We start from the raw sequence: 23325 nt of genomic DNA on the forward strand, positions 1-23325 counted from the left end.
GCCACCAGGGGGGCCAGCACCTTCGTAAAAATTCGAGGAGAAGATTTTAGACCGACAGGTAGAACGCAAAACTGATAGTGCTCCAGACCCACAGCAAACCTCAGGAACTTCTGAGAAGACCTTGCCACAGGCACGTGCAGGTAAGCATCCTGCAGATCCATTGACACTAGAAAGTCCCCTTGCCTGACCAATGGAAAAATAGTCTGAATGGACAGCATGCGGAAATGCACCGTCCTGATCCAAGCATTCATCTCCTTCAGATTGAGCACTGGTCGAAATCCCCCTGAAACTTTCTGCACAAGAAACAAGACCGAATAAGTGCCCTGACCCCTTTCGTCCAGCGGAACACGGGAAATGGCCCCCTTGACCAGCAAGTCCCGTACTCCGTCCAATAATGCTCTTCTCCGTGACCCCCCTGAAGGCAGAGGGGTGGGACGTACCCCTGAATCTAGAGGTACCACCACAAAATCGATGACATAACCATTGGCCACAATGTCTAGTACCCAACGATCGTTGACACTGTCCTCCCAAGCTGAAAGAAAGTGACTCAGTCTTCCCCCAACCGGCCCTATGCCAGGCCCACAGTGATTGGCAGGACCCCTTCTTGAACCCACCCTGGTTGCAGGAGCAGACTTCTTAGGAGAAAAACGTGGCTGAAAATGCTGTTTCCTAAATGAAAAGGATTTCGTATCCCTATTAGGAGAAGATCGGGAATGTTTCTTCCACCCTTTACCCGAAGTAGAACCCCCTTTATAAGGCAAGGCATGCTTCCGTTCCTTAAATGCTTTGGAAAGCATGGATGGTAATTGCTCTCCAAACAAGCTACGACCTTCAAACGGCAGTCTCAACAAGGCCGCCTTTTCTCCTGGGTCAGCCTTCCAGGAACGTAACCAGAGAGACCTACGAGCCCCAATCAAAGCCCCAGAGGCCAGAGCCGAAGTACGGACCACATCCGAAGACACATCAGCCAACAATCTGGCCTGCTGCTCCCTACCAGCCAGGAGCTCTGAAAATTCCGCCCCTTCTTGAACAGCCACTGCCAGCTTATCAAAGTCTTGTACCAATGACTGTGACGCATAAGCAGAATAAATCCCTGCCCTCAGCGCCAGATTCTCAGCAGCAAATGCCCTTTTAAGACCTGAATCAACTTTACGGTCCGTGGCATCCGTAGGCACACAATCCTCCGGATTAACTGCCGTTTTGCCAATCAGAGTAGCTAAAATTGAATCCTGGCGGACCGAAGGAGGCAATACCTCCTCACCCTCAAGCAAGTAAAGTTTCTGTAGGAATCGTGGAACTTGAGCCTTATCCACCTCCTTCCATTCACGAAACACCATATCCTTCACAGGTCCCTGAAAAGGCATGGCAAACTTAGAAGGTGTCTGATATTGAGGAAATAAGTGAGAATCCGAGTTAGAAGGCTGAAACACTGGGAAACCCAAATTGTCCCGAACATGTCATCACCTCCCACATTTCTTCTCTGGAAACATATTTCCCCCCCAAATGACGTAGACGGGGCCTCATCCTCACTGTCTGATGAGGACTTCCTTGCAGCTACCGATGTATGAGCAATCTTAGACTGACCAGTCCTGGCCATGCCTGCTTGAAGAGCCCTGGTAACAGCCACCTCAATCATATCCTGCACTTCCTCTCTGGTCATGAGGAGAGTACCCCTACCCGGTAACTGTGAGCTCTCAGGAGTAGAAACGCCAGCCGCACCTCCCTCCTCCGAGGAGGAAGAAGAGACAATCCTACGTCTTTTCGCCGGCACCTTAGGCATGTTTAACATCCAAATAACACTGTCTCTCACCTAAATTCACTCCCCATATATGGGAACCTGGACCTCCCCCAACAGGGATCCTCCAATCCCTAAAAAGGTCAAAATCATTATCCAAAACCATAAAAACCGCGGGCAGAACGCCCGTCCTACCTGCAGAGCATTCACAGATCGCATTCCCTCAGTTCCCCGCGTGTCCGCGGCGTGGAAACCCGGAAACCGATGCCCCAGCCACAGAGGGCCGGCTGACCCCGTCAGCTGGCCCCCAGTACACGCCTCCCGAGCGGCCCTGCTGCTCGTCAAAGACACGACCAGCTGTAGCACTCCTCGCGGAGCTCCGCGTCCCGAGGAGTGCCTCCATCGTAGACCTCCAGGCCCGCCGTGCAGGTAAAAAGGGAAAAGAAAACGTCTAGCGTGGGCTAGACAAAAGAACAGGAGGGGATAAGGGTGGGGGGGGGTTTAAAAGGGGAAGGGAGGGTCTAGGGGGGAGGCGGGAGGCCTCATTGGTTAAAAGGAAGGCGAGGGAGGGACGGTAGGTAATGATGGATTACACCAAGATCTGTGACTGCGGGTGGGTGTTTGAAATGTTTCAACACACCATCATTTTACTTTATTTTGTGTTGTGGCTATGTGCGCCCTAAGTGACTAGGTTATAACCAAACGTGGGTCCCTTGCTTGCTGCACCACTGAAATCAAGCTAGCCTAACCGATGAATGGTGATACCCCCAAAACCAGTCCCAGGATGCTAGTTTCCAGTCCAGGGAGGACCTGGCTTGGCAGTTTGGGTTGGACTGTTCCCAGGGAAAGCAGGGTCAAGACTGATTTGCATATGGGTGGGTCCAAACTGGGGTGACTTTGGCGAGCAAAATAACAATGGAATAAATACAGATCTGTGACTAGGGGTGAGTGTTTGAAAAGTTTCAACACTCCGTCCATCATTTTTAGGGTCGAGCGCACAAGTGCTCTGTCCCTGTTGTAATCTCCCTTTGGGCTTTTAACAACGCCCATGTCACGCCTGTCACTTTTATTGGCTTGTGGGCTTGCCTTTTAAAATCAGCTTTTTCATTAGTGAAAGGCATGCATACGTCATGCCTTCTCCACTGTTTAGCCCTCCTCACGCGCACTGGCCAACGAATGAAAACCTACGAGGCTGCATTTTTTTCAGCCTGGTTTCTGCACTACTTTATCTCTTTATTTTTCACACAGCACGATTGCGCTTGGTTTAACATAGCGCAATCGTGCTCGTTTTTTTCCCCTCAATTTATGTGTCAAGAAAAGTCCCGTTAGAAGTTTGCAACTCTAATAGCTCTAACTCAAGCAAATGAGAGACCCGTTGCATTGCAAATGCTTGTTTTTTGTGAGGTTCTCTGTATACCACTTCAAGGACGTATTAACAGAAAGTGATTATTAAATCATGTCAGCCTTTGTGGAAGTGGTTTAAACAATGATGTCACTGCATGTATGTCATAAAGTTGTACTACTGATACCACTCCGTGCAGATTTTGGGAAGACATCCGTAGATTTTATCAGTCTGAACCGGAAATAATAAAATTATAAACCATGCTGTTTGTGAGTCTGTAACGAACTGCTTGAATAACTGTTGCTTGTGAGTCTAAGTGTTTTGCCTTCTCATTCCTTATAAACTGCTCCTTTCCGTTCATTTGTTTTAAAAAAACTGTTTCGAAAATGTTAATCCTTATCCAGAGTAAGACATTTTAAAGATTGAAAGGTTTTGAATTATTGCTTAATTTGTGTGTTATTTGGTTTTATTTATGGATGTAATCGATTTATGCTGTAGTATTAACTATGTTACACCACAAGGCTGAGGAAATCACAAGAGAACCCGTTTTTCTGATTAAAATACGTCAGTAAGGCTGTGCTAGGTTGCACGCTTATGTGGCACCATGCATGCCTTTGATCAAATGAATATGTTACTTAAAGACAATCCCTAGTTGATCTTCATTGAGAGTAACTAGTTATCTACACGTGAGGTTAAAATAGACCACAAAGACCCTACTTCCCCGGTTACTATTTTTTTAACTTCTCCTATATGCAGTAAATTAGTCCTTATTGACATATTCAGAATATTTCAGATCAGAAAAATCATTCTAAACCGCACAATAAAGGTATTCCAATGATTTCCCGTGGTAATCATCCTGTGATATTTAAGCCTGTCTTGCCAGTATACTCTTTCTACAGAACATGTCGCTACTCTTTTAAAAATGTATACACATGCAGTAGAGAGTACACATCCCTCACCTACTGCTATGAGCTGCCAGCTGTATCTTTTTTCTCAGCAGTGCTTCTATTGCAGCCAAGGAGGGACTATTTATATCTCACAACTACTATGAACAATTAAAATTCCTATCACACTAAACCCTTTTTGTCACACATAACACTGAACACAATACCCTTTTCACATTGCAGCACGTAGTGAAGTACATTTATATTTATTATAAGATAATCATTTGAGTACAAACGTATGACCACATTATACCCTGCCAAATAGCAAAAATGAAACTTCAGTTGACTTCTTAGTGTTGATTGTATGTGAAAAAACAGCTGTACACGTGGCATACATTTCTTATTAATTGTATATATTGCACTAGTAGTTGTGATCCAGCGATAACATAAGCACATGCAATAAAACTGATTTTGAACAACAGTGAAATGAATCTTCAGGTACTAATACAATCAGCATGACAGGCATAAATCGATATAGCAATCATTTATTGTTGTACTTTGACATGAATCAAACATGCTGGGAGGAAGGAATGTCCGTTGCAAGCCCCAGCCAAATAATTCTGGGACCCCTCTATCAATTTCCTTTGGAAACAGTAGTTGGCAAGGAATGTGGGCATTTTGAGGCAGATAGAAACCATGTGGTTGAAGGCAGCCCACTCCTCCCCACATCTAGGAGGTGCGTGGAACTATTGAGTACATATCATGTAAATCATTTATGGTGTCGAGTATGTAAAGTGCAGATTGGTAAACCGTAAACATTTGAATTTCACATTCCTTGACGCCTTTGCAGTATGCCATTCACGTAGCATACATAACAAGCATTTGTAAAACTTAAAGGTTTGGCTTGCCAATTTGCCCTAACTGATGCAGACACATGCACATTAAAGCAAGACATATTAGCCTTGTTTTTACTTGTTAACACCTGCACGGGTCATATGTTATACTTAATTTGACTACTTTTTGTGTGTTGAGATGTCTTATTTACAACAGAATGTCCAGTTGTCCATGTAATAAATATCTCTTTAAACTAAGTGAGGTGGAGTGACTGTTTGCAAGCTCCTTTGTTTTCCAGAATATCTTTGATATAAACATACAATTTCTATTTTTTTAAATTGTTTTTCAGGGCATGAATTTTATAACGGGATACCTGATTCTTATAACACGAGATGAAGAGAAATCATTTTGGTTGTTAGATGCTCTTCTTGGACGAATTCTACCTGGTATGCTTAACTGTCGCTGCGTTCAGTAGCAATTATTGATGCGCTTTGCTTAAAACGCTTTCTGTGTCTTTGTGAAGAATACTTATAATTACATTGTGACATTAATTCCTAAAAAGTGCAAACGCGTGGATGCAATAGCAGCAATACCTTCGGTAGGAGGAACTTTATAGTATTAGCCGAATGTTCAGTGTTTGTGAAGATATGTGAAGGGATGAAAAACCAAACAATTACATTGAAGTTTATCTTCCTTAATGTCCCTGTGATCCGCATTACCTTTGAGCAAAAGGCAACCTTTATTTCATTTGTTGTGCATTGACAAAACAGCTTAGGCCTGTTTTACAGTGGGCATTATTGAAATATATATTTTTTCTGGACAGAGTGGTAAATCAGGAGAAGAATCGGCCAGCCGAACATCCTTCACCTGACTCTTATAAAGTGCGTTCATTTCCCATTACCCCACAAGCCTAAATCAGTCCATTGTTTTTTCAACCCAATAGATTAGTTGGTGTATTTCCATTGCTGGTTCACAGGAAATCTCAACTTTAAGGGGGCCTTCAATGTTTGCTTGAGAAGAGCTCTTTATGTGTGCTTTCCTCTCAGATGTTGAGTACAGCAAACAGTGGTTGTCACACATGACAGACATGAGCCTAGATTGTATATTATTATTTAAAAAAATATGATATTCAGTCTGCATTGGTTTGTGAAGAGTTGGCAAACATCTCATTCAAGTATATACTATTTGAACGCTGCCTGTGCTTCATATCAGGATCTCCGGAGATTACCAGAGGAGAGGGCAAAGCCGTCCTTATAGAAAGAGGAGGCTTCTTTTCTTGCCATTTGTGCTGCCCACATAATATTATGACGGCGGGCGTGCATAATGAAGGACCGGGAAATCTCTGCCGATCGTCTTTCCTCTGGTCAGGTACATTGCAGCATAAAGGCACTGTGGCAGGGTAGAAGGAGAAAGTGAGGTGGCAAAGTCTTCCTCCTTCCGCTGCTCCTACGGTCGCCGAAGTCAGTTGCTTAAGGAGCTCTCCAAGATGGCATTCACGGATAAGGCTGCGCATTCATTGTATGCGGTAATAGAGGAAGCGCAAAGCAGGTCTGAGCTGCAGTCGGTTTCTTATGTCCTTTGGCTCTCAGGGATAGTTTTTTCTTAATTAGGACATTCTACTGTGAGGTGGTACAAAGTTGTAATAGATTCATAGCCCACATCAATGCCCATTGAATACCTGCTCGCAACATGCACCCCACACCTTTGGCTTAGGCCCATAACATTGGAGCAGCTATTTAATTGACATATAGTTGCTGTAGATGGGCACAGTAGCATTGGTGTATTTCTGAGTAAGCATCTGTCTCCTTGTGAGGCATAGTTTTATAGTTTAGACTGACTGAGTTATTGTCGAACTTGATGAAATCTTAGGCAGCTGTCACATTCTCATGATCTTCAATGGTGGCATATTTTTTAAGATTGTTTTTAGTTCTATTCTTGGGGGTATATGATGGCCAGGGCCTCGGTAAAAAAAAATTCATAATGTATTACATTGAAGTGTTTCTCACTGACATGAATATTCTAGGGCCTGCTCTCAAAGGTAAACTTACATGTGAGTACATCTGCACATTTTGTGTATCTACTGTATCTGGCTATTCACCATTTATGAGTGTAAAGATACTCAAATGTGTAGACCTGCATGTCTCCACCCCATGCAACAGGGAGTGGAGTCAGTAACAATGTTATATAAGACCATAAAGTTGCTAATACTAATGACTTTTCCACCAAATTTGACGTTCCACACTCGATAAGGATCTCCCAAAGGTAAAGCATAGGGAGTTTTGGAAAAGATGCTTAAAGTTTTAAAAAAATATTATTTGTACTTTAAGTGTTAATAATAACTAATTTTATTAATTAATTGTGTATATATATATATATATATATATATATATATTTCACAAAAAGAACTCGAAATACCGAGGCTCAAAAAGTGGCAGTCCGACCATGGCTTCGAGCAATGCCATAAAAATGCAAGGAAATCTTGTAATGACACGAAGGGTCAGGACACTTCCAGTATAGTTAAAGCTTTTTACTGTTTACAACGAAATTCCTCCCAACGCGTTTCAGCCGTAGCCTTGTTCACATATATATATATATTTTTTTTTTAAATGTGGAAAATGCTGTTAAAATGCTACAGCATTATTAACCAAATATTAAATTAAAATTAAAAATGTAATTAATTTAAGTATTTGAAATTAAAAATAGTTTATGAAGATGTATTTAAAAAAATTACACCCTCACAAAGTGAATGCTTATATTTACCTATTAAGTTACTAAAAGTTATATATAGAATTAGTCTGTAATAAAGTAATTTATTTATTTAAAAAAACATTTACTAAGTCTGGAAAGCTGATGAGAGTCGGGTGCAGAGCGTCACATTTACTGTGCTCATATTGTGGGTACTCCTGCTTGGAGCCAACATCGTCACACTATAACCTTGCGTAAAGACCATGTCTGCACTACAGAGGAAATATAAACCATGAAATTAAACCATCCCAAACCGGTTTCTAAACCTTGACCATTGATCAACATCCCCTATCTGAAAATACCATGTAAAAGGGTTTCTAAACAACCACACATCAGTTCGAGCTGCTTCACTTCCCTAGAAGAAGAGCTATTGCGTTCCAAGACTGGTATCGCTGAAAACCAATCTGCTGAAGGCAAGGGGACAGCCTCTACTTTTTGCAAGCCTTGTTGGAAGTAGCCGTGGTTCTGCCATAGACTATCAGAGCTGCTTGCCTGCTGAGAGTGGATACAAGAGAGCCTTCGGCGGCAAGCATCTGTCTGCCTGTGGAGGGGAACCCAGCTACTGAGTCCGGTGTAAGGAGCATTCCGTAGGAATCATAGGACACATGGAAGAGCACCAAGAAGACACTTGACATACCAAAAACCACAATCTCTCTGCCTGACTGCTGAGTTCAGCCTGACTGAGGAAGACTGATGTCTGACTTGTCAGGGCCAACTGTGAAATAAAGACTACCCAATTTGTAGACCGAACTAGACACAGACGTAGATGTCCTCTGCTGACTCTGCCTTCATTGTGCTTCAGGTATTACACCGGCACCACAGAACAAAGGAGGAAGATCCTTCCACCCGAGTCACTGAATCAAACTTCTAGAGATGTCTTTGTAGAGCTGCTGCCCTGCCAGCCGTCAGTGGCAACGTGAATGCTGCACTGCCTCAACAAGCCCTATAAGCACAACTGCCTGTTCCATACTCCATCCACCAGCAAACCCACTCTTGGTAGTCTGAAGTGCGCCTCACATTATGTAATTCCAGATGTCTGAGACACCTTGGGCCTCATTACAAGTGTGGCGGTATTATGACTGCTACACACGCAGTGGCCGTCTAGACCACCACATAACAACCCTGGCGGTCTGACTGGCAGGGAATCGCCAGCTCCGCCAGGATCTTGGATCCCGGTGGTCTGGTGGAGATACTTATCCACCAGGGAAGCGCTGCCCTGCGGATTACAACCTCTTTCTCCGCCAGCCTTTTCATGGCAGTAGCACTGCCATGAAAAGGCTGGCAGAGAACAGGAGCAGGGAGCCACAGGGGTGCCCCTGCAGTGCCCATGCACTTGGCATGGACAGTGCAGGGCCCCCCCTGCCCAGCGCCATTGCAATGTTCACTTTCAGTGAACATTGCAAGGGTGCTGGTGCACCCTGCGGGCTACAGCATTGCTGCTGGCACGATTACGAGCCGGAGACAATGCTGTAGCCTGTTTCACGCTAGGCCAGCGGGTGGGAACCTAGGTTTACATCAGCCGATCTAGCGGGGAAACTCTTAATGGCGCCGGCGGGGAGGTCACCGTGTAGGCAGCGCCCACCCTGTCAGAAGTTTGGGCGGACAGAGTTTTTCCATCCGCCAAACTCTTAATGAGACCCCTTGTCTGTGAGCTTTTTGTTAACAGAATTTAGTGGGACAATTTAGCGAACATTGCTAATCCTGCACAAGAACTGAATAGTCATTTGTTACAAACTGACCTGCAGGTAATGTAACACTAGAAAGTTCCTCAGCTGTAACTACCGTCCATATTTTCACTCTGTAGAGAATCATGAAGACCCTGTAGTACATTCCTGTAAAGTTGCTGCTCCGTGTGTAACGTACGGACATCTGTCATGATTAAAATATTTACCTTTTTCCAAAAAAACAAGCATTGGGCTGAACATTCAATTATTACATCTCTAGTGTGTGACTGCTTGAGTTCTATGTCTCTATTCCCCACACTACCTTCCTGAGGCACCTTGGACTGCACGCCTTTGCTACCCTTAAAATCAAGTTTAGAAAGGGTTACTTGATCCAGTTTGCAATGCCATAGTAAGAGGATCCCGAGGACACTAGTGGCAAATTACCTCTGCTACAATAGCTGGGCCTAGTAGCCTCTGTCCTGCCTGTGGCCCCTGAATGGGGTCTGAGGTTGCCTAATTTGAGAGACTAATGTTTCACATGTGATCCTGCCAATTTCAGGATCCCCCTCTCACCCCATAGTGCCATCATAATCTAGGGTTTCGTTTTCTTAATGTAGATCACAAATTCTTGAGCCTGTGTCCCCTCTCATGACCTTACAGAGAAGGGATCCCATTTAGGTTTCTAAATCAACATCATTACCCTGGGACCACTTTCCATTAAGACTAGTCAGTATACCTGATGGCCCATCTGTTCCAGTCTGCAGTTTGTTTCACCTTGTGACCAACTGAGTTTCAGTCAGCTGAAGCCACATCATTCTGTGATGTCCTCACGTACAATGTGCAGCTCTGGTTGCACTAGAATGTTCCCTGAATGAAAATACAAACAGCATTCAAACTGTTTAAATGTAAACAGCAATGCATACTAATCAAGATTCTCTTTTGACAACCTAATCAGACTAAAGTAAAACCATAATATTGGCCTGCTTGTTTCAGGTTCCCTTCTGCTGAGCAGGTCTCAGAAACTAATATCCCAGCTGTACATCTTAAAGTCAATGGAATCACATTAAAGACAAAAAGACGCATAAGCCTACAGGAGTGCGACTGCAAGGAGTTTACACCTTCAATCTAAGGCAGATAACTGGGACTGTTTATGAAAGACACTTGCACAAAGAGAAAGGGAGATAGTGACCTAAGACCTTCCGGAGGAAACCAAACGACACAAAAGTAAGAAAATAACCAGAGCCAACCATAGAGATATGAATTTAGAGATATCCAAAAAGATACAACCCGAGCCATCCAGATCGTGAGACCCAGAATACTCTAAAAGATACCCACATAAAAATTACCCAGCTCTAAAAATGTAGTGTAATGATTCATCTCATATGCGTCAAGAGGCAAGGTGAGGGCAGACCCATGTGGCAAGCAAACATGTTGTAATGTATACGCACAAGGAGCTTGCCGCATTAATCCTCAAAGCATCTTACAAGTATATTCATGCTCCCTGCAGTTCAGGACAATATAGTTTAGGAAATAATGTTATGTTTGATGGACTCCAGTTGGTGTCTGTGGTGACTGGAACAATTCAGGAGAGAGGCATCAGGAAAGATGGAAATCGATTCAGCTAAAGTGATATCAAAAGATAACTGTTAACAGACAGAAAGACTGTTAATGTAGGCAACCTCGGAGTCACCACAAATAGGTGACCCAGAAACCTACCCGAGACATTAGGAAACCTACCAGGTCATACTCCATAAGTACAATGCTCTTTGTTGAGCCCTTCCCCTGTAGCCCATTGCATGCGCAAGCAGGTCAGTTTTCTCTCCTACTCCTTCAGAGGATCTTGTGAGACATTGAATGGTGGCTGGATAGTGTCTGGAATGAGTGGTTCAATCAACCCCCATGCATATAAAGCTGATTCATACTTTAGAGCTTTATCATTGGAAGATGTTAGCCATTTAAGGAATTCTCTTATTACAGTCAGGATGTCTTTACACTGTTTTAAACCTCAGTCTACCTTGTTGATTATTACTGTGGTTCATGGCTTACTTTCTGAGCCCAGTGCCCCTAAACGGTGTCCTTACTCAAGTCACTGTGCTCCTTCATTATTTTTAAGCTCCTCTCTATTTTGCTATTGATAATTTAGTATTTTACCATTAAATACAGAGCTAAAGGTATATCAAAGCATTACGAGGCAGGGTGGGTACAGGGGATCGCCATGTCCTCAGACACATTCATTTTTCAGACTGTGGTGTCTGTTCTGTGGATCCTGCTACTTTTAGGTGGGGGCTGGGAATAGCCCCTTCCAAACCAGACAATGAAATGGGTCAGATAAACATGTACTGAGTTTACTAATGATGATTTGTGCAACATATATATCTTTTGCCTTGTTAAATATTAAGTTGGGCCTGTGTTTACATAACGTGCTTCTGTGTGTAGCTTATGTATGGTGTAAAATGATTTGCATAATCTGTAGCAATACTTTAAAGAATTGAATATACTGCTATAGTAGGTGCACTTGGGGCCCCTTCTGGGTTTGAAAGTATTGCTTGCATTGCATAATGTAGGGTGATGTCAGAAAAACTAGATATAATATCAGAAAGCCTCAACAAATTTTAGAGACTGTAACTTTTTCGATTTTGTGGTCAAATGGTAATTAGGGGACATGTTTAAATGTCACAATGCTTAACGGTGGCTTCTAAAGGAGTCTCAACAAGCACTGGGGTTGCTTTTTGTAGCAAGGTAAGCAATGCCACCTCTTTGAAAATTATAAAGTGTTTCTAGAAAGACTGTTAAAAGCCACATTCTTCTATAGCAGAATTAGAAACTGGTTCTTTCTGCAGGTTTACATCCAAGGAGTGCATGGTACCGGAACAAATCTAAACCTGTTAAACTTTTTAAATCCTGCATAAAAAATTCACCTGGACTTAAACTGTGAATTTTTCCATCCCTTATTTATTTTGAATACATCTCTCTTTCCCTTCTGCATGCCTCTTTTATATATAGACTACTGTAAATCCCAAGTCTGAACATCTTAATCTGCCTTTTTTTTTTTTACTATTTCTTTGCAACTATTAATTCCGGTAATCATTTGCTTCGCACACAGCCCCTTTTAGTAATCATGCCAAAATTCTTAATGTACCACAAAGAAAGAGGAGTAAATGCAGAGAAACAATTGACTGACCACTATCTTTGAGCAACCAGGTAACAAGCAATTTGTAGTAAAGTACTTCAACACCTCACTAAGGGTAGTAAGTATATAAATGCAATATCCGTTGTAATAACCTCATCTAAAATCTCAAATTTAAATATCACTTTTCAGAACAAATCGGGTAGTGTTCATTTACCTCTTTTAAAGACCATAGAGCTCTTCATAAGTTCTTCAGACCTGAGTTCATGTCTAACGCCTCTCAATTTTCAGTTTAGGTAACACAAATACCTTTCTTGCAAGCCTGCTTGGTTCTTACCAGGCCTTTATAAAGAGCTTTTTGCGGTCAGGGACTGCATAATTACAAGTGCTTTTTACTTCACCCCATATAAAACGCGGCTCCTGCTATCTTCATAGTTTTTACCACTATATATTTTACAGTTTTTGCCTGAGTACAGAACCCCATTGCTTCTTGGGGTGAGAGCTTTGTTATGGGAAATAGTGTTCTTCAAATAACAAATAAATACAAATAAGAAAAAGATTGTTGGAGAAATTGAAAACCCAGAGTCCTCTACAGAAAAAGGGATACCTCTTCTCAGCTGCAGAGAGGCAGAAATTAAAAAAATCATCCAAAAATAGGCACTCAAATAAACTACTCGAGATTCATACAGTTACAGACAACAAAGAAGCTTAGGTGTTTGAAGGAAAAAAGTCTAGAACATACAGTAGAAATGAAGAGCCTAGGACATGTGCATGTTTAAAATATCTTTAGAAAATGTGATTGCTCCATCAGCCTTTATGCAACCCCAACTGCCATTTATTGGCGAATATTATGAACTACACATGTCCTGCTTCTTTAAATAACCAGGAGTTTTGTTTTTTCTGTTTCCATAAAGCCCCCACATTTACTGTCATCTGCACCAGGATCAGAGTAAAGCAAATAAAATCGGATCAGATGTGACTAGTCTTTATGCTTTGCAGAAGAAGTACATTTACAGACCTTCAGCACAAAACGATTATCTTTTGAAAGTGAAATCTTCCATCAAAATATTTGTATAGCACTGAGCAGAGACCTAGCTTTTTCACAGTGGTTAACCTTAGGCATCTGGATGTTTAATATGGGGTACCTAGGTGAAGCGCTACGTAGAGATGTATCCACAAAAGTATTGTTAGAACTTCATCCTTTACTTGATTTGTAACCTAAAGCCCAAGAATGTTATGGTGTGCTCCGTCCATGGTAGGGCCATAATTAGGCAGCAGCAATGTAGTAGCCGCTGGAGCTTGCCTATTGTTTCCCTGCGAAGGCCAATGAAAACGCTTCTGCAATAGTCACAGCGTAATGAGTGGACACCTGCAAGAGCCAGTGTGATTGCGTGCGGCAGCAAAGTCCAGATACTACAAAGCATGTAAGTGGCAAAAGGCTACTAAGTTTTGAGTAGTTACCAGGGTCAGTTATGAGTAGCAGAAAAAACACACCCTACCCCCTTGCGTTGTATTATACCAGAGAAGACTGGGACATTCTGGAAGGTGGCCTACAATTTCTGTGCTGCCTCTGATGGAGTCAGGCCTCGGGTGAACTCAAAAGTGGCACCCAGTGTCAGATGGCTTTCATCTTTGTAATCAGAATCTCCTCCTTGTAACCGCAGAACTTTTTTGTTTTGCAAAATTCATGGTCAGGTAGAACCTATGCTGAGTTTTCTTTAAAAAAAATATATTTATTTCGTTTTATTTAAAATACTATTACTGGCTAGGATATTTAACCAGATGAGCCGATACACTAGCTGTCCAAATGTAATTAAAAAAGGTGAAACGTGTCAGGAAATATAAATCTGAGACTCAGTTTAAGAAGGTAGATCAAGGCCACTGTATATGCAAAATTAGTTGCTACATTAGCTCTACACTGACCTGTTAATATCCCTAAGAAAATGAGGTAAAATGTTAACACCAAATGCAGTGCAGTTCTTACAGCTCATTTAAGAATATAAAAAGTAGAAATCACAGGTGTAGTAGGAAAAGTCATAAGTAAATGACAAATCTCTGAATGTATCTATGTACAAACTGTTAGTTAACAGCAGAGTCAAATACATTCTCTACGTTGCGTTAGGCTTCCTAATTGTTTCTAAGCGCGTAGGAGCCCATTTCCATTGTGGACAGTTTACTCACTTCGGTATTCCAGTCCTCTATTCTGGCAGTTCAGCAGACTTCTATTTTTAAGGTTTATATTTCTCCCTTCAGATACTCCTTCCTGAATCCATCTTTTATTTATTTGGAGGGTTCGGTCTTTATTTTCTACTGGATTAAAGAGGAACAACAATTAGCTTTTGTCTTTTATATGGTCATATAGCATAATGAGGAGCTCAGAAACTCCCTTCTCAAAGGCGGAACTCCTTTCAGGAGTCTGGATCTTTAACTCTGTCAGAATCTGAACGACTCAGGAGACAATGACCCTTGTATCTATCCTCAGGAAATCTTCTAATTCTCTTTTACGTTGAGAGATTTGAGATTTTGTTTGTGTTATTATTGTACATTTATTTTAGTAATGCATTATACGTTTATTATTTCCAATTTGGTCGAATAAATAAAATACAAGTTAAAAAAAACTATTGTGACTTCACACTGAGTGACAAACATGATTCTTCAGATTCAGATTTTTTTAGAATTCCGTTTCTCAGTCTTCACCACTGTTTCCTTACCTTCAACGTACAAAACATTAAAATAAAACGAAAGTGAAAGAGATCTCCATATAAGTTATATTTTTATTTACACTTAACGTTAAACGGGAACACAGGTCGAGGGAATAGAAGCCTGCTCATATGGATTTTTTCTCTATATATTGCCTGAAGAGCTGTCTGTGTAACAACTTTGTTAAAGGTGGGAAAAAAGCAAGGAAACGTGTTCTAACCATAGCCTGGCCTACTTCTGATCTTTTTCAATACAGTACATGGAAGTCATCCTCTCCCCCCGACTGGTCTTAGAAGGAGGCACTAGTCCCAGATCCCAGACCACTGTGGACTTGCTGTTGCTTTTCTTCTTGTGACCCCCCTTTTTTGACCAATAAAGTGATATAATGAAATAACTACCCCGGTTCTCTTCCCTAATATGTCTGTTTTTGCTCATTTTTCTTGTATTTAAAACTGCAAGCACCACTTTTGAAAATTAAAAATAAAATGTGTTATAAATGGTTCAGGAACAGACTCTAAATCAAAATCAACCCCTGCAAAAATGGCCAAAGAAGCTTCACACTGCAGAAACCTGTGACTAGGATGAGGCCATGTGGGCATGATAAGGTCATGGCAGGCAATTCTGGTCTGAAAGAAGACTTCTAGCCTCAAACCAACTGGGAAAATGGCAGAGTGATAGAAAGGTCAGTCTGGGCCTGAAATCATTAAGCACGCTTTATTCGCTTTTAAGGAGTAAATGAAAAGGAGTTGCCTTTCAAGTGCATGGGATTATATCAAAGAAAAACTTTCCTGATCAGCGCAAGTGACGTCTCTCAACATTCCCTAAGGTGTCTCCTTTTCAAAATAACAGGGACCTGATTCACAAAGATAAACGTACTCTTTTTGTAAGTTTACGATTGTTTGACGTGTTTTTCTGGTTGGAGACTCTCCATTCGTTAAGATCCTGCTTGTAAATCCATTTGTGAATAGCAAACAATTGTAATCTTACACAAACGTTTAAGTTTACCTATGTGAATCTGGTCTATTATGTTTCTAGGCTCCTCTGTGTCCCAAACACTCCAAACATGCCATTTGAAATGGTCCTCTACTTAGATGCTGTTTTGGCCATTTGGTATTCCAAGATATGCCAACCTGATCGGTCGAGTTCTGTGTTAATCAGGAACACAGCCTTCTGACCTCACTCTCACAAATCTCTTCAGATTTTAGTTTGTGCCTTCTGTCCACCTATCCAATGCTGATACCTGTAACAATGTTCTCAAGTGTTATTATTATATATCAATTCATGAATGACACTCCTCTGTTCATTTTTTCCATATTGAGTAGTTTTGGCATTAGAGGGTATAGGATTTATGGGTAATCCTAGTAACATGGAAAGTTTAATATTTACCTTTACTAACATTGGCCCCATTCATCGAATGTTGCAGTTGTGAAATAAAAAGCTACCCAGTGCTTAATTTGAGCAGGCTGTTTCTGGTGCTTGGCACAACACTTGATTGTCAACACCAGATCTTATGAGAGTCTGCCACATGGTGGTGCCCTTTGAGGATTTTGAAGATGAGCAGAACAACAAGTGTTCATTAATTCAATATACATTAACAACGACTAATACCTTCCACCCAAGCCATTCTTATAGCGATGGGGGCATGGAATAGTCTGAAGTATCACACTTGCAGGAGTGTGATGATTAGTACTTATGTAGGTTCTGTCGTTGGTAGAACTGGAAGGGGCAATGGGTGGTTCAAGCTACAATGGCCTCCTGACCAGGGCCCTGGCACTTTTTTTTTTTTCTTTCTAGCTAAGCACTGACACTAACCCATGTGTGTGGCAGGGCCCAGTGCCTGAGGCAGGAGCAGATCAAACTAAGGTGAATGGGAATCCCCTACGAGGACTTCCATTCTCCCTGGTTTGATCCATTCTTGTTGCGGACACTAGACCCAGCCACATAAGTGGGATAGCGTTTGTACTGGGACAAGTGCGGGAATGGTAGGTAGTAGGAATTTTCTGGATGCCTGCAGATTCCGGAACTTTGTCACAGAAATGCAAGGAAAATGCATGTTTTTAGGTGAGATTTGCACAGCATTGTGGGTAAGAAACTGGTGTGGCATCCACACAAAACACACTTTCCTGGACTCCTTGGGTGTCTAGTTATCAGATATTTATGGGTTTGGTAGGTTTTCCCGAGTGGCAGCCTTGGCAGTTCACCATGGAAAGTGTGATGATATTTGGATTTAGCCCACTCACCTGGCTCATATGTAGAAACAACACCCAAAATAATTAAATATCGTCTATCTTGCTATTTGGATGGGATGTTTTAGTGTGTGGGGGAGCAGAGAGACTGTTTATGCTTTAGAGGTGAGGTTATGGCCTCAGGATTAGCCAAACCAACCCCACTGTTTTATATAAAAAATATTCCTAACATACAGTGAACTTTCAGACCCCTCCTCCCCCAAGGGCAAATTGGGGGCGAACCCCTTGTCTACTCCTAAGGGGCAGTAAGCCTAGTTTGTCTGTTTTGGGGTGGGGGTGTGGCCAATGCCAGAGCGCAACTTCTGCACTCCTTTCTTTTGCCCGAATGCAAAATCTCTGGTGTAATTTGGCTTTCTACGCCCAACCCCTCAGGAAAGATTTTGGGGAACCTCTTTGCCCCCAGGGGTGGCATAAAGACACTATCACCCCTTCTGGAGAGGGTTGTGGCTCGATAACAAGGGTGGCCGCCCCCTCCTTTTGATTGTTTTGGTGCCATTTTGAATTCCCTGGTGTGTGGTGGTCTTTGTGCTCCCCGGGGAGGCAGATTGGGGCAAACCTCCAATAACCCCCCCACCCCTCCCCACCGCAGGGGGCCAGTAAGAATTTTTCCGCCTTTTAAGGGTGAGGTCATGGCCATGCCCTTGGTTAGCAGCCCCACCTTTCCTTTCTCTATTTATTATTTTATCCCAGATGTCTAGTGTGCAGTGCTGCTGAGGAGATGGGGGGCAGGGTAGGAGTAATTGCCCCTATCTATCCCCCAGGATGGGTAGAAAGACTGTTGCACCCTTTTTTGCTGCAGGGCCATTGTCATGGCGGGCATCCCCCAACTCTATTTTTCGTACCTTTCCCTGCTGTCTAGTGGGCTTTCTGACCCCTTGGGAGGGCTGATTGAGGTTAATTGCCCTGCACTTCCCTGAGCGGGGGCAGAAATGCTGTTTGGCCCTTTCTGGGGTGTGGAACGGGCATGCTCACGATGAGCAGCCTGCGCCTCTGCTTTTTTCTCAATTTTTTTGTCTCTGCTGCCTTTCTCTGCTTTCTAGTGGGCTTTCGCCCCATGGAGGGGGCAGGTTGTGGTAAGTTCACTAGCCACCCCACTGGGGGTAGCCCTTCTTTTTGGAATAGATGGCCACCCCTGGTGGTTTTTACTTTTATGTCTCTCCCAGTGTCTAGTGGCCTTTTTTGCCCCCTGGGGTGGCAGATTGGGGTTAATGGCCCCATTTCCCCCCTCAGGGGCAGAAAGACTGTTGTATCCTTTTTTGGGGTGAGGGCACAGTCATAGCCATCGTTGGCAGCCCCCAACCCTATTTTTTCCAGACAGCTCCCTGATATCTAAAGGGCCTTCTGCCCCACTCTGGGAGCATATTGGGGGCTAATGCACTCGTCCTCCCCACAGGGTGCAGAAAGACTGTAATTTGGGGGTTGAGTATGGCAATGGTCATGGTGGGCAGCCCCAAACCCTATTTTTTTGTACGTCTCTCTGGTGTCTAGTAGGTTTTCAGACCCCTTGGGTGGCAGATGGGGTTACTCGCCCTCATCTGACCCCAGAGGGACAGAAAGACTTTTGCACCATTTGTTGGGGCGGGGGCATGGGCATGGCCATGGAGGTCAGCCCCCCCACCCTTTATTTTTGTACTGCTCCCCGGTGTCTAGTGGGCTTTCTGGCCTCCCTCCCCTGCTGGGGGGCAGATTAGGGTTGTTTGCTCCCGTAGCACCCCCTAGGATGGCAGAAAGGCTGTTTGCTCCTTTTTGTGGTGGGGGCAAGGCCACGCCTATGATGGGCTGCCCCCACCCGATATTAGTTTTTAAAATATTTTTTATGTGGTGACTAGTGGGATTTCTGCCGCCCCCTTAGTGGGGCAGATTGGGATAATTACCCCCAACCATCCACAGGGAGTAGAAAGACTGGGAGCACTTTTTTGGGGTGGATGGCCCTGGTGGGCAGCCCCACCCCTATGTTTTGTGGGTTTTTCTATCTCCCTGGTGTCTAGTGAACGTTCTGCCCCCTTGGGGTGGCATATTGGTGGTAATTGCCCCACCATCCCTGGCGGGGGCAGAAAAACTGTTAGTCCCTTTTTGGGGTGGAGGCATGGCCATGCCCATGGCGGGCTACCCCCACACCTATATTATTAAAAAATATATATTTTTGATCTGGTGACTTGTGGGATTTCTGGTACCCCGCGCCCAAAACACAAGCCTATGCCTAAAGGGCTCCTCACCCAAATCCCTTGGGTCTACTGGGTGGATCCCTTCTTGAGGATCTTGTGGCGATCCCCAGGCAGGCATTCACTAGACAGAGATAACAATGGAAAAGGGAGATTCTCCCCTTTACAATGAAACCTCTCCCAAGACAATCACTGCTTATGGGCTGAGATATTCTCCGAAGTACTGATGCAGTGAAAGTAAAATGAGCCGATGAACTCAGTTTTACGTTCACTTTAGATGTAATGATGTCTACATGCCCTGCACGCTGATCGTTCCTTCAACAAAAAAACAAAAACTCAGGCTGCTCAAGAAAACTCTTCTGGAGCAGCTCAAGTTAAAATTATGAAAAAAGTAAAGCCTCTGGTGCAAAACGCCAGAGGGTCCTTTGTAGCCCTCCCTAGTGTTGGCCGCCAGTGGCCATCACTCATACTGGTTAGGTAGTACGGGTGTCAGCCATTTGCCGACACCAGCACTTACTGGTTTAAGTGCCATTCCCTTCAATATGTGCCTTTGCATCCATCTCATGCCCCTGCTTTCAGGTCAGAGAGTTGCCTTCAGTTAACACCCTGAGCAATTGGTAATAACACAGTTGAGGAAAGCAAAATGGCGATGGGAAGAATGTTTTAATTATCCTCAGCTACTGGTAATTACTTTAGGTTGCCTCTTATTTTTTCCTTGCATGTACCACTCCAGAAACGAGCCATCCTCATGCTTATCAGGGTTGTTCCTATTCCAGTAGAAACAGTTCAATCTGAACTGTCAGGCCTGGTCCCTTTGGAAAGGGAGAGGAAGTAACCCAGACCCATTTCAGCCTTTTTGGGGATCGCCAGTGAGGTGCAGCTTGATTCTCATGGACATTCATTCCCTTTGAGAATAGGGCAGTACACTGAGGAAAACAACAATGTGATGGGTGGAATGCTTGAATGAATGTGAACCACTGGTAGTTACTTTTGGCTGCATCCAAGTAAATCATGTTTTGCCAGGTGTGCCACACTAGACAAGAACCACCCTCATGCAAATCAGGCTCTGTCCTACTGCAATAGGAGCAGCCCAGCCTGAACCTCCATGTCAGGTCCCCTCAGAACATGAAAACAAGCAAGAGCAGACCAGTTTCAGGCTATTTGGGCCTAACTGGTGAGGTTCAGTTTGATTCCACTTGACAATACTTAAGTGTTCGCGAGATACCCCCTGAAGTTGGGGAAAAATCAAATAAGCAAGTGAATCCATATGACAAAATCAAACTGTACAGGTCTGTTTATGAATGCATTACTTTTTCCCAAATAAACGCATTATACATTGAACACAAAATCATGACTTTATTACTGGAGGAAGAACATTGTTACTTACCTTTACCTCACCAAATGTACTTTGTAATAACAAAAAATCTGTACATGTCTATAGTTGACCTTATATAACTAGAATTGGCAACGCCAAATATGTGTAGCTTTGTCAATGGTTTTTGCTGATGATGATCCACATTGAAAAAAACTACTTGTTTGTCGATGTTGAACAGCGTTGGCTAAATAAATGGGAAAAGTGTGATGAAGTGTACGTGTGCATGCATCATTATGCATGAGTGGACATGCATAATGATGCTGTGGCAGCCCAGCATGCATGCACGTTTCAGCGTGCATACAGCATGATGCAGTTGCCATTTTGCTTTTTTGCTTTTTTATTAATTGGTCCAAGCTGGTGGACTCTCATCTTAGTGCAAGAAATGAATAATATGTATGTGAAAGCACCTCTTAAAGATGTGGCCAGATAGCACATTGTAGCTGTTTGGATTCTGAAAAAATATAAAAGAATCCAACAGGGATGAGAGGGGAAACAATGGAGGATCTGTTGGAAGGTGGGTAGGGGAGCAAAAGGAAGTTGAGGCTCAAGGACGCAGCAAAGGAGTTTGGATTGAAAAAAACAATTAAAAAAAAAGCTGTACAACATCGAGATCCAATGGGAAGGTGCTGGGATTTTGGGGGGTGCAGCACACAAGGAGGAGAGCGAGAAAAAAACATGCACACCCTTGGAATGTTAAATGCAAAAGAAAAAAGTAGTTTCATTGAATGCGAGCAGAAGAAAGATAAGTCATCCAATCAAAATGATGACAGAGAAGCTATTCTCCAAGTTAGGGCCAAACACAAGAAAAGGAAAAAAACATTATTATTATTGTTAGACAAAAATCAATCCCACCTCTGATAAACGATGGGGTGACCAAACGCCCACTTGAAGAATTAGCATTATCCACAATAAGTCTTTAGACGAGAACTAAAGATGGTCTAGCTCAGTTCATTTCGTTAAGAAGAAAAACTTCCTGGTATTGATATTTATTTCATTCATTGCTGATTTGACACACTTTAATGCTTGTTAGGCCACCAAAATGGGTTTTTGCCTTCAATCATTTTTATGGCACTGTGGTGCTTTCATGAGCTGGGTGCCATCATTATCCGACTAGGCTTTCCTTTGATCACTTATTTCTTTTTGGTTGTGTGCATTTAATAGAGAATTCATTGTTAAACGCCCAGTTATTAATGTTTGTTAGGCCTTACCCCCAAGCGCAAAACCTTTTTTGTGCTTAGGCTTCCATAACATTTTGTTCACGTAAACTATCCAAGCCAAATTTGCGTCCTATTTTTTCCAACATCCTAAGGATTCTTATTGTACCAGGGTTTATAGATTCCCCTGGAGGAGACAGAGAAAATAGGCAAAATAGAGCAACATTTTGAGTTTTTTGGAGCAAAATAAGGGAAAATGCTCCAGATAAAAGTGCCCCTTGTTCCCCTAAAAATAGCATCGACAAACAGTTTGCTGTGCTAAAGACACAATCTTCCAGGCTTTCAGGAATATGCAGTGCTGAATCAAAACAACGTACCTTTGTACCACAGTTTTGATATTTTTCTAAGAGGTAGCCTATTTCCCCTATTTTTTGTGCTCTTTACCTACTTTCAGTTTGTGGTGGATACCTGTGTGAAACCCATGGGTGATTCGGAAAAGCTATAGATTTCTGAAAAGTAGACAACATTCTGCATTCAGCAAGGGGTCGTATGTGTAGATTCCTCAAGGTTTTCTCAAGGAAAATAACTGTTGAAATGAGTATTGAACGTGAGTATGAAAACAACGGGCATTTGTGACAACATTTCCGTCTGTAACTTTCTGTCACAGTAGCCAATTTTCAAAAGGAATATACCATTACGTCCGCTAGCCCTTTCTGGTTGTGGGGATATATAGGGTTTGTAGGTTCTCCAAGAAGCCAAGGAACCCAAAGCCAACGACTGCGCTTCACCGAACAATGGTTTGTTATTGAGTATCGCGTATGGACCAATTCTTATAGCAAAATGGGCAGAGTGAAAAATGGGTATTAAGGGAACATATGTATTTCTGAAACGGGCGTAAGATATGGGGTTTAAGAGCAGCGGTTATTTCTATATTTCTGCATTTGTGAGTACCCGCACTAGCATAAGATTCGGGGGTATTTTTCAAAATGTCATCTTTTTTATACACTGGCTTACATTTGAAAGGCACAAATGCAGTGAAATCCAATTGAGAATAACAAATGTTCTACTATACTATGCTCCCACAAGTCTTCCAATAAAAATGATACTTCTCTTGTGTGGGTAGGCTTTGTGCTCATGACAGGAAACGGCCCAAAATGCAACATGGACTCATTGTGTTTTTCCACTGAAAACGAACCCTTTTTTCCAATGTGGGTAGCTCTAGGTTTTGGACCCTAGCTCGTCCAGCACATTGGAAAATCTAGCGATCCTGTACAGTTTTAAAAACTAGAAACCTAGAGGTATCTAGGGTGGGCTGATTTGTGTGACTCGCACTATGTGTACTACTCAGAATCTCTTG

At 42.8% G+C, this 23325-nt stretch overlaps 1 protein-coding gene across 2 annotated transcripts in view; it reads left to right on the forward strand.

Annotated features, from left to right (window-relative positions):
• The window catches only part of GRTP1 (growth hormone regulated TBC protein 1), a 626114-nt gene that overhangs the window by 390669 nt on the left and 212120 nt on the right, over nucleotides 1–23325 (forward strand). For both annotated transcript variants that reach the window (XM_069204672.1, XM_069204671.1), the window contains exon 5: nucleotides 5145–5241. In XM_069204672.1, coding sequence (XP_069060773.1) covers nucleotides 5145–5241 — 97 coding nt within the window. The remainder of the gene's footprint in view (nucleotides 1–5144; nucleotides 5242–23325) is intronic.

The sequence above is a fragment of the Pleurodeles waltl genome, chromosome 8, assembly GCF_031143425.1.
Source record: "Pleurodeles waltl isolate 20211129_DDA chromosome 8, aPleWal1.hap1.20221129, whole genome shotgun sequence".
Classification (NCBI taxonomy): Eukaryota; Metazoa; Chordata; class Amphibia; order Caudata; family Salamandridae; genus Pleurodeles; species Pleurodeles waltl.